The 12,891-nt window shown below is 31.1% G+C and overlaps 2 protein-coding genes and 1 long non-coding RNA gene across 9 annotated transcripts in view; 1 reads left to right on the top strand and 2 right to left on the bottom strand.

Annotated features, from left to right (window-relative positions):
- LOC123676324 (eukaryotic translation initiation factor 4E transporter-like) overlaps positions 1 to 1,406 on the bottom strand; it is a 209,863-nt gene extending 208,457 nt beyond the window's left edge. For 3 of the 4 annotated variants that reach the window (XM_045612154.1, XM_045612168.1, XM_045612170.1), the window contains exon 1: positions 933 to 1,406. In XM_045612154.1, the coding sequence (XP_045468110.1) occupies positions 933 to 999 (67 nt within the window). In that variant the 5' untranslated portion in view covers positions 1,000 to 1,406. The remainder of the gene's footprint in view (positions 1 to 932) is intronic. The other variant, XM_045612155.1, reaches the window with a different exon arrangement.
- Positions 1,407 to 4,587: 3,181 nt separating this feature from the next.
- Positions 4,588 to 9,182, bottom strand: LOC123675637. Of its 4 annotated transcripts, XR_006746800.1 has the most exons (4): positions 7,795 to 9,167; positions 5,834 to 7,741; positions 4,800 to 4,982; positions 4,588 to 4,636 (listed from the first exon to the last, which is right to left on the bottom strand). It is a non-coding gene; the product is annotated as an uncharacterized LOC123675637 (long non-coding RNA). The 4 variants fall into 4 exon arrangements; XR_006746799.1 differs by lacking the exons at positions 4,588 to 4,636; positions 4,800 to 4,982 and having other exon boundaries at positions 5,934 to 7,741; positions 7,795 to 7,935; positions 7,985 to 8,752; XR_006746797.1 differs by lacking the exons at positions 4,588 to 4,636; positions 4,800 to 4,982 and having other exon boundaries at positions 5,934 to 7,741; positions 7,795 to 7,929; positions 7,985 to 8,750.
- Positions 9,183 to 9,283: 101 nt separating this feature from the next.
- Positions 9,284 to 11,261, top strand: LOC123675636 (proteasome subunit alpha type-2). The gene is made up of 2 exons (XM_045611076.1): positions 9,284 to 9,630; positions 10,712 to 11,261. The coding sequence occupies exons 1-2, from the start codon at positions 9,399 to 9,401 to the stop codon at positions 11,182 to 11,184; spliced, it is 705 nt and encodes a 234-aa protein (XP_045467032.1). The 5' UTR covers positions 9,284 to 9,398; the 3' UTR covers positions 11,185 to 11,261.
- The last annotated feature ends 1,630 nt before the right edge of the window (positions 11,262 to 12,891 follow it).

Raw genomic sequence — 12,891 nt, 5'->3', positions numbered from 1 at the left:
TTATGAGGCCGAAACATATGTTAATATTAAACATTATTATTTATGTTTATTTTGAATAAACATTATTAATATTATATATATATATATATATATATATATATTCCAAATAATGATCGATGAATGATATAAAAGATTAGACAAGGGATATCGGTCAACACCTACGATGATATTTAATCTTTATTCATTTGAATACCTATTACTTAAGGTGAGAAGTCATGTCTTTCTGGTTGTATTCTGTAATAATGAAGTATGTTTACAGTTACCCCGATGAAGAGACCAAATGTTCTTGAAAGCTTGCTATTTGAATGAATAAAGAGTAAATATCTTTATTGGTGTTGATCAATATCCCTTATCTATTTTATATATATTAGGATTATTGCTAATTTATTGGTACAATAAGGTGATTAAGGGATATGCTCATTTAAATGTCTTTCTTCAAAAATTTGTGGGAATACCATTGAAGTATGTTGAAGAATACCTATTGAAAACATTTTTGAAAGACCTAATTATTAAAAACTGAAATACTTGAGAAACTTTTAGCAGAAACAAGACTTAATTATTTCTTCATCATTCTTACTGATAGATTGTATCAGTAAGAATGATGAAGAAATAATCATTGCATACTGGAAGTGCCACAATGTATCTTAGCCGAAAAATATTGTGGCAACAATTTGAGTTTTCAACATATTTTTGTTCCATTTTTAATTATTCTCAGTTCAATCAAATGAATCTGTATACTGAAATATTGTCTAATAACAATCTCATAAAAAAAATAAGGCAAAAAGCGATGATCCAGATGAAAGAAATGGACCAATACCTGTTCTTAACAAGTAACTTTCTTTTTTTCAGTGATTGGTATACTGAAACCTAATATTGAATAGAAATGGCAATAAATCAATGAAAAAAATATATGAAATAAAATTCTAACTCACCTTTTACAACAACTTCGAGAGTGTTTTTAGATTTATCTAAATTTTCAGCGTCTTCTGTCTGTGACATGTCGAATCTCAATCTTTGGTTACACTTGAAAAAGTCTACTATATTCCTATTCTAGATGTACAATAAATAATCAAAAATTTTTGTATATAAAGCAACTTATTCTTTATAAAACTAATATTAATATCACAGTCTGTTAAGGTTTTCTGACAACAAAAACTCAATCATACACATATTATGTAAAATAAATCTGCGCTATCAGTACCGAAAAACTTCAGTTGAACGCACAATTAAATTATGTACTGATGTTAGGCTAATACAAATCTATTCAACGCGAATATTGAAACGTTTTCAACTTCAAAAGGCAAAAATATTAACAAACGCCATTATACATAAACCTTTTCGTTTTCTTTCTGATATTTTATGATGTAGAAAGTAGAAAAGAGACAGCGATATCTCAGTTGATGCCCACTGCTCTAAATCTATTAAGATTTTCTATGAGAAATTGATGAACACAAACGCCGTAGAGGGCTCTGTGCTCTACAAAATAGCAGATTGCGGAAATTATATAGGCGGTGTGCGTAATTGCATATGGCGACCTCTGTGGCAAAATTAAATCCTTACTTCAGTAAAACAATATGTTTTCATCCAAGGTTTATAGCACAGAATACTAAATTAATAAGAAGTGCTAACGCCGTGTTAAATCAAGGCAACAATATGGCCGATAATTTGTCCGCCATCATGTAGTGTAATATGGCGGGAAAATTTGAATATGAAGGTATGACAATTCATTGAAATTGTTGGAATATTATTAGTATTTATTTTAGGTTATGTTGTTATAATTTCGAATTAAAACAGAAAAATATCATCGAAAAGTTTTATTTATCAAAGGAAATTCACATATTTGCTTAAAATAATAATTATTTATAAAAATCAATACATAATATACATTATATTGGGAGATTTACACCATACCTGACTGAAAAAAAATACCTATTTATACCTACTTTATGAAATTATATCTGATGAACAACTGAATTGATACATTTCTGAAGCAATATTCAAATTTCTACACATACATGAAAGATAAAAATCTTCAGTTGGTTTAATCTATCTTCCTGTGTTACAGTGCTCATTTCGTAATTCACTTTAATTATCACAGGTCCTCTTTGTTACTTCATTTTCAGCTCATTTGGAGGTTGTAGGTGGATATGAAAAAAAAAAAGATTATAAATAGCGATCAATTAGTAGGCAATTCATTTTAATTTGATATGATAATTCTGGATCACGTAGATGGTTATTGTTAGAATCATTAATATTTTCCATACAAGAAACATTTGGGGAAGTTCTACAATCATAGGGCTGATGATTATAAATTTGATACTTCAGTAAATGCCGAGGAACAGAATTTAACTTTAATATAGTTGATTCTGAAAGATTATTATAATCACAAGTAAGGATCTCAGATATATTAGAGCATTGAAATACAATATGAGGAAAAACCCTGTCTTATTTTGTTCTAAATTTATTTTTTCATGGATTACCTGACCTTACCTTACCTGAAACCTAAAACAGAACTTGTAATAAATAAGTGACAATAAAAACCACTTTATCTGTTCATTCAAGAATTACAAATACAAACACAATTTATTGTTGGTTATAAAATCATATTGAAAAACTCGAACGCTGATTGGCTTATTATGAGAATAAAATTTTTACATCGTGATATGTATACCGTGTAATTTGAGTGTATGTGACGTCACATCTGTTGCCAATGCTAGCACCACAGAATACTAATAATAGCTAGCACTAGCGGTTTCACCCCCCTAGTTTATAGCACAGATAGCGCGTTCGGCAATAGGCGAATCAAAATAAGCGCTACGCTACCTGCTGACAATCAGAGTAACTAGAAATGTTGACATGGTTTGCCTCAGAGGTAGTCATTACTCTGAGGTTCTAGCATTCTGCTTTGTTTTTGTGTGATATTCTACAAATATTTTTATATTTTTTGAATCATTTCAATAGTTATGAGTCGTTCGAATCGCTAATGTTCAGTTCCTCAGTGTTCTTCCTGGGAAAAAAAGGTCAAATATCAAGTTCCATGCTTTCCCTCAAACTGGTAATAAATATCGTGTTTGGATGGAAGGGAAATTGAGGAGTAAAGTGCTGATGGATCGACAAAAAGCTTGGCAACTGAAACTAAAAATCGATAAACCAGTGACAAGAAATATGAAAGTATCATATGTTCCCTGCATTTTATCGATGATGATTATTTTTATCGAGGTAAGCACTGATAGCACATGAAATTTTAGATTATATTTATGGGGATAATAATAATAATCGTTTACAGATTCCAGTTCTACACAGAAAGAATGTTTGAAAAAGACTGCTGTGCCTTCCAGAAATCTTCCTGTTGGATCCACTACCACAAAGGAAGAACCTGAATGTTCTAGTAGTAGATCTGAAAGATTGAATCAAAGAAATATCAACAAAGAAAAACTTACTGCTGAAGAATGCTCTTGTGAAGAAATCGAACCTGCTCTACAATCTACTTCCCAAGATGAAATCGAAGCTGCACAAGGTCTATTACAGCTTCTTCAGGGTCAGCCTGATTATAATGGGCCTAAAACTTTCAAGGATTTCGAAGTGCAAGTGAATACTCCTGAAGTATCTTCTTTGTGTGATCTGATAACAACAGATAGTGCTCTGAACAGTTTTACTGGTATCAATAATATGAAACTATAAGATACAATAGTAGAAGCAGTAGAATCTATTTACAGTGATCAAAGATCAGATCGTTTAACAATCAAGCAGTGTATTGTTTTAGTTTTAACAAAATTGAAATGTGATCTTTCATATGTGACATTATCTGTTTTATTTGGCATTTCACAAGAATTGTGCCAAAGATACATTGTCTTCAAATCTAAGGTACCTTTACACAATATTGGAAAAATTCCTCAGAAATATTTGGACATGTATTCTGAAATTCTATATATTTTTTTTCAGGGCACACTGATGATACTTCTCTATCACATTTTAATTATTTTAAAATAGTCGTATAATTTTCCGAATATATTTTCAAAATGAATACATTTCATAAGTGAAATATTGTCAATTGAAATCTCATTATTTTTTGATGATTCATTAGTCAAGCAATAATTTAATTCGATAAATAGGTATCGATATGAGTAGTTTTAAGTAACCTAGTTATTTAAATTTATTTTTAGAAACATTTTATGTAAATTGAGTTATCTCTCAATAAATAAATAAAAATGGATATGCGACTTTCTGTACTATTCCTAAAATTATTCAATACATTAGCATTTGTAATATTTTGTTGGGACTGTATAATTGAAGGGTAATGTGAAATGTAACAAAACCTTTCAACTAAAGTTTATTAGTCATGGAAATAACATGTAACATTTTTATTATGTGACCAGCATTTAAAACTTCTTCACCTTCATTAACACTTCTAGAAGTGTTTGTACCTTTAAGATACCCCAAGTATTTTACTCAGTCTTGCCATTTGGACCTAAAAAAGGTACTATTAGAATCCTGTAGTATAATAATGTTGATTGAACCGTTCACATATTATATGCACACGATTGTTATTCGTCATTTTTCGAAGTCTTCCGTCCTTGCATAACTTTCAATATCACTAGACTGAACTGAAACAAATGATGATATCTACCGCCTTTACCTGAAATGAAAATAAAATATACACAGTAACACACTTGTTCATTATAGAAGTCTGAAAAGTTTTTATATTTATTGTAAAATCGAATTTTAATAACGCAAAAACACACACAACTAATACAACAAAACACTCCAATGTCAACATTTATAGTTCTGCGTTTGCTCACCTTGGCGCTGCATTCTTAATCTCAGTTGCCTATAGCATCCGAGAGCGGACGGATATGTTAGTCACGTGACCACAGATTTTACAGATAATCAAGATTTATTTGAAATAAACGAACGGTACACTGCATCCAGAGCTTCAGCTGTTATGTCAGTTCTTTGATATACGCATGTGGCGCCCTTCGTGGCTAAATGAAATGAAATAATTAGTAAAACATAATCAATATTCATAATATACACTTTTATTGTCTTGCCTGCTGAAGAGGCGTTAGAAATTTATGCTTTTTATAACTATACAAAGAAGTTTTGAGTTGATTTTGTTTTCAATATTGAAAAATACGGAAAAATTCTGAAGGTATGGACTTTAATATTATCAAATATTCACTGCAAGAAATTCACAAATTCATTGCTATGTAGTTGGTTGCCACAATTCATATTACAATAAGAAAAAGTAGCTCGAGAAAGAAGGAAAGATATGGATTATTAGTGTGAGAAGAGTTTGATAAGAATATTTGAGAAATGATAGCAAATGTCTCTCATCTAAAACTTATTGTAGTGCTGATCATATTTTGAGAGAAATGGCAACCTGAAGTATTCCATAAAATATGCAGTGCTCATTTTGTGTGAAACGTGAGAAAAAATGATCATGAGAGAACTTCATTTAACCTAAAGATTTGTAGAGGTTAGTTTAAATTATGTTACGTTTATCTAATCTCATTCTACTTATTTCAGAAGTATAAAAAACGGATACCTAATTTCTCTGCAAAAATGAAAAGATATAAAAGAAAAATGGTCTGATCTAGTAGAAAGTATATTTCCAAGGAGGAATCACTTCTAAAATCTCCATTCGTTTTATGAAGACAACATTCGGCCCAATGTGATATAGATATTCCAGATTTTGGAAAAAAAGAACCTGATACAAAGATTAATTTTAAAAATTATTGCGAGAATAAATTTGAAAATTTTCAGAGTTTTTATACTGATGCCTCATTAAAAAATATTAACGGTAACATAAGTGTAGGAATAGGAATATACTCACCGTCTCTACCTTTAGAATATAGCAGAAAACTACCTTCATACTGGTCAATTTATTCAGCGGAATTATTAGCAATTGGAAAAGCGTTAGAAATAATTCAAAATCAAAATATTACCAAAGCAGTCATTTTCTCGGATTCATTAAGTGCATTATTAACTTTAAAAAATTGGAAGTTAGACTCATCAATAGATACCATCACAGCAACGGTTAAGCAGATATGGGCAGATTTAAGTAATGATAACAAGATCATAAAGGGAGTTTGGATACCGAGTCATTCAGAAATAATAGGAAACGATAAAGCAGATCATCTTGCAAATAAAGGTAGATACGGTGAATTATTAAACTACAAGGGAGGTCCACAATTTATGTACAATATTATCAAGGATAAAATAAGGGAAAATTGGATCAGAACACTACAAAAGTGGGGTAGAAATAAGGGAAGAATATACACTCACATGCGTAATCGGGATAAAAAATGTACAATTGATAAGCCATATAAACTATTAAAAAATAATTTGACAAGAAAACACATTACAACTATGATGAGATTACGATCAGGACATTGTTTGACACCAGAACATTTATATAAGATCAAAATCAATTCCTCACCCAATTGTGAATGCGGTAAAGTTGGTTCGTTGGTGCATGTATTTTTTGAATGTAATCTGAATGTACACAATATTAATACACTATACACAAAACTTGAAAAGTTTGAGATTCAAAGGCCCATTAATATTTATGAAGTAATCTTTACAGATAGCATTGATATAGTTCAAATATTGAATGAATTTTTGGAATGTTCAGATATTAAAATATAAGCAATATTTGTAAAATAGGTAAAATAGAAATTTAAAATGGATTCAACAGATTAATGAAAAATATAGAAGAATCTTGTTTATACAGTAGATACCTACTAACATTGGATGTTTGATCCCTCATATGAAAATAACCCAACCTTATCCTTTATTCTCTCTGGATTTTTGAGGGTGGGAAAGTCAGAGAAAATAAGAAATCAATCAAACACAGAGTAAGCTACCAATCTGGGTACATGCTAAATGCGAACCCATTAAATCACCAATAAGTGATTTGAGAAGAAGAAGAAGAAGAAATGAGTAGTCATTATTGTAATAATAATAATAAAGTTTTATTGATCCATCATTCACAAATTAAATTGTATTGGACATGTCAAAGGCAAAATAATATTACAAATTCAGAAACTGAAACAACAATCCTTTTGATGAGAATTATGAAAAAAGAATAACACACACAAATCCCAAAAGCCCCTAGCCATCAAAATTAAATTAATTATATCAAGTAATTTCATTATAACGTGTCTGTGAAAAAAACTCTGAATTCTGAAAGATCATAAATGAAAACATAAATATGTTTGTAGTTACAAATATCAAATAATATTTACAAAAATGATTCCTAAATAAATCACTCAACCTGTATATTGTATGATCCAATAGCAAATCCTTTACTCTCTTACTAATAACAACTGGACTCAAATTTTTCAATAGTCTGGAAGTTATAACATGTATAACTTCAGACATGTATGATTCTGAACTTTTCTTATTCTGGATGGTCTTATTACAGCATAATTAAGGCTTGGAAAAATATCTTTCTAATTGAAAAATTTAAACTTTCATGTGTAAAGCATATTTTTAAAATAAATCATTTGAAGTTTTAAGAATTATTTTTTTGTGAATTCTTCATCAAATGGCTCACTATCAGTTTTGGATGTCTTATCACCAGATGAGAACACTATAGAGTCGCAATTTTTCAAATTCATAATTGCCATACTTAATCAGACTCTAGCATAATGTTTATTTATTCTTTCAAATTAGCTGGCTTTTCCTCTTCTCAAATATTGGCAATGGTGCTCAGTATTTTCAGCAGAAATAATTCGACCTGAAATTATAAACAATTATAAAAATAATCTCTTTAACTTACTAGAAACTTACCAATGAATAGACATTTGATTTCCAATAATTTCACTGACTCCCCATTCTTGAAAATAACACCATTCAGAAAAGCAACAAGCCTCGGGTCCAACTGACAAACTTCAAGTCCTTTTCCTGAATATGGTATTTTTTTCTCTGAAACTTTCGTATGATAATAAACTATTAGCTGACACAAATATAGATATAGTACCTTGAATACACTGATCTGGCTTTATATTCCCAATTGATTCCATGCTGGATATATTTATTGCTGAACAGGACATTTATAAATACTTCTGGGACACTGATGTCCCAGTCGATACCCTTGAACGAGTTAATTTCTTCTGCTTCATCCATTACATAATTTCGATATAATAAGGTGGAAAATTCACTGAAGTCTGTCTCATTTATTTAGAAGTAATGAAACCAGTCCACTTCATATATTGTAAACATAGTCAGCTTTTTTAAAAGCTTGGCCTTTTTCTTCATATCCCTAGCTTGAATGTCCATCGCTCTTCTGAATAAACTGAACATGCACAACGCTTTATACAATAACACGAAAAAATTATCTGTCCCCAAAGTCTTACTAATGATATTGTCCAAAGTCACCACCAGATATCTCATTCCAAAAATATACACACTGCCTATTCATTTGTTATCTGCATTCCATACCCATAATTTTATTTAAAATCCAATTATAGAATTATAACAAGTTAGGTATTGAAATTTTTCAATACAAACTACGACGAAATGTTAATTTTTATAAATAAACAAACATCAAAGACAGATAAAATCCAATAATCCATAGACAAAGGTAAACTCTGTGGATAAAATCCCTTTGCTAGCTCGAAAACGTCCGACGAAAAAGATCGACATCCGATTGCTCAGATATATTTGCCGAACGCTCCAGATGTGTATTCCCCTCAATCTGGATGTAATAAACGAACGGTTGCGACAAGTCCGAGCGGTCCGAGGTAATAACCAAACACCGAACGCGCTTAGAATTTCCGAATGCACGTTGCCACATCGACAATTTATCTGAATATTTCGGAAAAATTTTGATCTTCTCCTTCGTTCATTCCTTCGTACTGAAAATAGAGCCGGCAACGTTTTCAATTCGGCTAGCTCAATTGTGATTGGCGCGTCTAAGCTTTCATCTCTCTTGTATTCGGGATCGGGTTCGAATGTTTATTTTCCGTTCCTTCTATCTACATGTATATTCTAAGGTTTTACTAATGATTTCATTTCATTTCGCCACGAAGGGCGCCACATGCACCAGTTCGAATTAATTCGAGCTCTACAAAAATTCGAATTTATTCGCACTGTTGCTGCCAGTTCAGATGAATCTATAGACCTAATATCATGTGATATTAGGTTTATGGATAAATCTTTATTATTTGTAAAATCTGTGGTCACGTAAGTAAAAAATCCGTCCGCTCTCGGATGCGCCGAACGCGCTAAGGTCTTTGGTTCATGGTTGTCACTAATCATTATTCTATGATTTATAAAATAGCATTTCATCCTGAAATGTCAGGTTTACTATTTTGATTTGTCATTATCTGGGTTGACCGCAAGATTCAAAGTGTTATCCAATTACTGTGTTTCTTTACTTATCGTTATCGAAAATGGCAACTGAGAGGTATAGTTTCTCTCTTACAACTTTCAGTCCTTCTGGAAAATTAGTACAAATTGAATACGCCTTAGCGGCAGTTGCTGCTGGAGCCCCATCAGTAGGAATTAAAGCTTCTAATGGTGTGGTTATAGCAACAGAAAATAAACATAAATCCATACTTTATGAGGAGCATAGTGTTCATAAAGTTGAAATGATTACAGATCATATCGGAATGGTTTATTCAGGTAATTGGGTGTACATAATATATTCAAGAAATAAAAGGAAACATTTTTGATTCAGACCAGTTCTGAGAACATAGAAATGTACCTGTTTTATAATAAAGGTATAACTTACATTGAATCTTTATTCTGCTTAATGTGGACTAAGATAAAAATACTCAAATCTAAAGTAATAGTATGAAGGTTTTGCATTTTGTCAGAGTAATGTAGAGCCATTAAGTTCGAAAAACTAACTCTTCAGTTATTTGATTTGCAACAAAGTGAATAATATCAACAATTTCACATACTCCGCAATGTGTATAATAAACAAGGATAATGGGAAGTAGGACAGTCAGTGAAACACAACTTTTTAACTGAGCGACGTTTCGTCTGTATATTCAGACTTCTCACAGCCTTAGTTAATTGTTGTCGGCTAATGATGTGATACACAAAACATAGAACACACAGTGTATAAATAAAATTTTGTCAAGTATTTACAATTAAAATAAGAAATTAGAACAGACATCACATCTAGAAATACAAAATGGAAAATTTACATGTCAAATGGCTATTTGACTTTTATACACTGTGTTCAATGTTTTGTGTATCACATCGTTAGCCGACAACAATTAACTAAGGCTGTGAAGAAGTCTGAATATACAGACGAAACATCGTTCAGTTAATAAGTTGTGTTTCACTGGCTGTCCTACTTCCCATTATCCTTGTTTATTATATAGAGTGAATAATTGAATAAATAATTTTAAAAAGAATTAAGTTTTGAAATTTTAGGCGACTACATGTTTGAATTATATTCTTTGAGAAAAATGTGAATTGGAAATAGCATAACTGTCATTCAATTTTAAGAGATTTTTATCAAGTAGAGACTGAATCAATTCAAAATGTGAATGTTACATGATAACTACTGTAATAACAGTTATATCAATCAGACCAATTTTATCCATTTGTATTTTAGTTCTGAACAATTTTTTATGGACAATTTCACTAATGACATTATTTTTTTAATATTGTTTAATTTAGGGAACTTTAATCTTATAGCTTATACATATTATCTTTTGTGTTTCATTTAGTTATGCTCTTATTATTGTAGGCATGGGTCCAGATTATCGTTTGTTAGTTAAAGAAGCTCGTAAAATGGCTACACAATATTTCTTGGTATATAGAGAACCCATACCAACAGTTCAATTGGTCCAGAGAGTAGCAGCAGTAATGCAAGAATACACACAATCAGGAGGTGTAAGACCATTTGGAGTTTCTCTATTGATTTGTGGATGGGATAACAATAGGCCATACTTGTTCCAGTGTGATCCGTCTGGAGCTTATTTCGCTTGGAAAGCCACAGCTATGGGCAAAAACTATATAAATGGGAAAACATTCTTAGAGAAGAGGTTTAGTGAAGACTTGGAGTTAGATGATGCTGTTCACACAGCTATTTTGACTTTGAAGGAGAGCTTTGAAGGGCAATTAACTGCTGATAATATAGAAGTAGGAATTTGTGACCAAGATGGATTTAGAAGGTTAGAACCTTCTCATGTCAAAGATTATTTGGCCAACATTCCATGAATGTTTTCTGTTTTGTTTATCATATTGTATGTTTCAATTAATACTACAGTAAAAAAATTATAAGAAAATTATAAAAATGTATTTTTTTTTCAGTTGCATTCCTTATGGTAGGTTTTACAAACCTTTGTATCTATAATTTGGGGGAATTTCATTAATGGAATCTTTTGTAAATCTAAAATTTATGGATTTGATGTTGAATCCCATACATTCCAGGTTTTGTATTTTGTTATAGCAGCCTTTCAAAACTGATGAATTTGATCTTTTGTTCTATCAAGAGATTGTCTATCATATTGATGAATCCAATAATATCTTTGGGGAGTTTTGGCTGTAATTTTCAAGGATGGAAATCTGCTTTGCTCATAATAATATTAATAAATAGCTCTTTATTTCAAAATCATGAGATAAAAGTGAAACAAGTACAAATGAAGGGAAAAAGTGTCAGAATAACATCACCTACCACTTAACAGCAGAAATCTTCTATAGTATAAATTCTAAATATTCTATTCTAAATTAAACAATGAAGTAAATATTTTTTTCTTAAATGGCTTATAATCATTTATTTCTTTGATTTCATTAGGCAGGCTCATAGACCTATAATAACACGGACTGGGCGTTAGAGAGAGACCATTGATATCGGTATATTGTGGTAAGGATGGAAGTTTAAAGCCAAAATATTGGTTTTCTGAACTGATTGTATGTGTTTTCTTGTGGTGATTACTGATTTTTAAACAATTTACTGAGTGTTTGTTGGTGTTCTGGTGCTTATTTTAGTACTAATAAACAATTTTAAGTATCTTTGCTTCATGTGATCTGGGGCAACTCAAGCGAAATCGACAGAATTCTGTTGCTGCAGAAGAGATGTCTAAGAAGTACCCTGAGTCTCGATAGGCTCGAGAGCTGCCGAAAACACTTTGTGGATCATGGTATTTTGACAGTGGTCTCATTATATATATATGAAGGAGCCCTTTTTGTTGCCAACAATCCTCCATTCTTTCGTGAAATGGAAAAAAAGCACAAATACGCCACTAGAGCCAAAGAACATCTGAACGTGCCCTCATTGAGATTCTCATACCTTCAGAAAAACTCTTTACATACCCTCGTGAAGATTTATAATAAAATACCTGATGAGATCAAACAGCTGCCTCAGAAAAGGATGGAGAGAGTACTTTTCAACTACATGAAGGACAGACCATACTATTCATTGAATGAATTTTTAAACACTTGATTCTTGAATGTTTTTAACATAGATTGTTTAGGGACACCTTGTTTGTGATTGTACATGTTTATACCCTTTGTTTATATTTTACATTTTTTATATTGACTAGCTCTACACTCTAACAGGGTAATTTGTATTGGAGTATTTAAATAAATGATGATGATGATGTGTAGCTTATAATTTGTTGTTATATCCAAAAAAGGGTTGGACGTGACATTTCATAGGTAAGAAAACAAGAAGGGATTTATCGTTTATTTTATTGAATATTTTCACAGGTTTCCGAGAAATTAAATTGGATGGGTGATGGAAATATGGAGTAAAGACGAAAAACCTTCTGCCACAACCGTAATATGTAGTAATCACTTCAAAACAGAGGACTATTATGTCAATCTCTATATGGAACCAAAGTTTTGAAGAAAGGAGCCATACAATTTTGATTTTGAGAACATGTGTTACTATAATAATAATGAATACTATACAGCAAATTCCTG

Source organism: Harmonia axyridis, chromosome 3 (assembly GCF_914767665.1).
Source record: "Harmonia axyridis chromosome 3, icHarAxyr1.1, whole genome shotgun sequence".
NCBI classification, from domain to species: Eukaryota; Metazoa; Arthropoda; class Insecta; order Coleoptera; family Coccinellidae; genus Harmonia; species Harmonia axyridis.
This window is presented reverse-complemented; position numbering and strand designations above follow the sequence as displayed.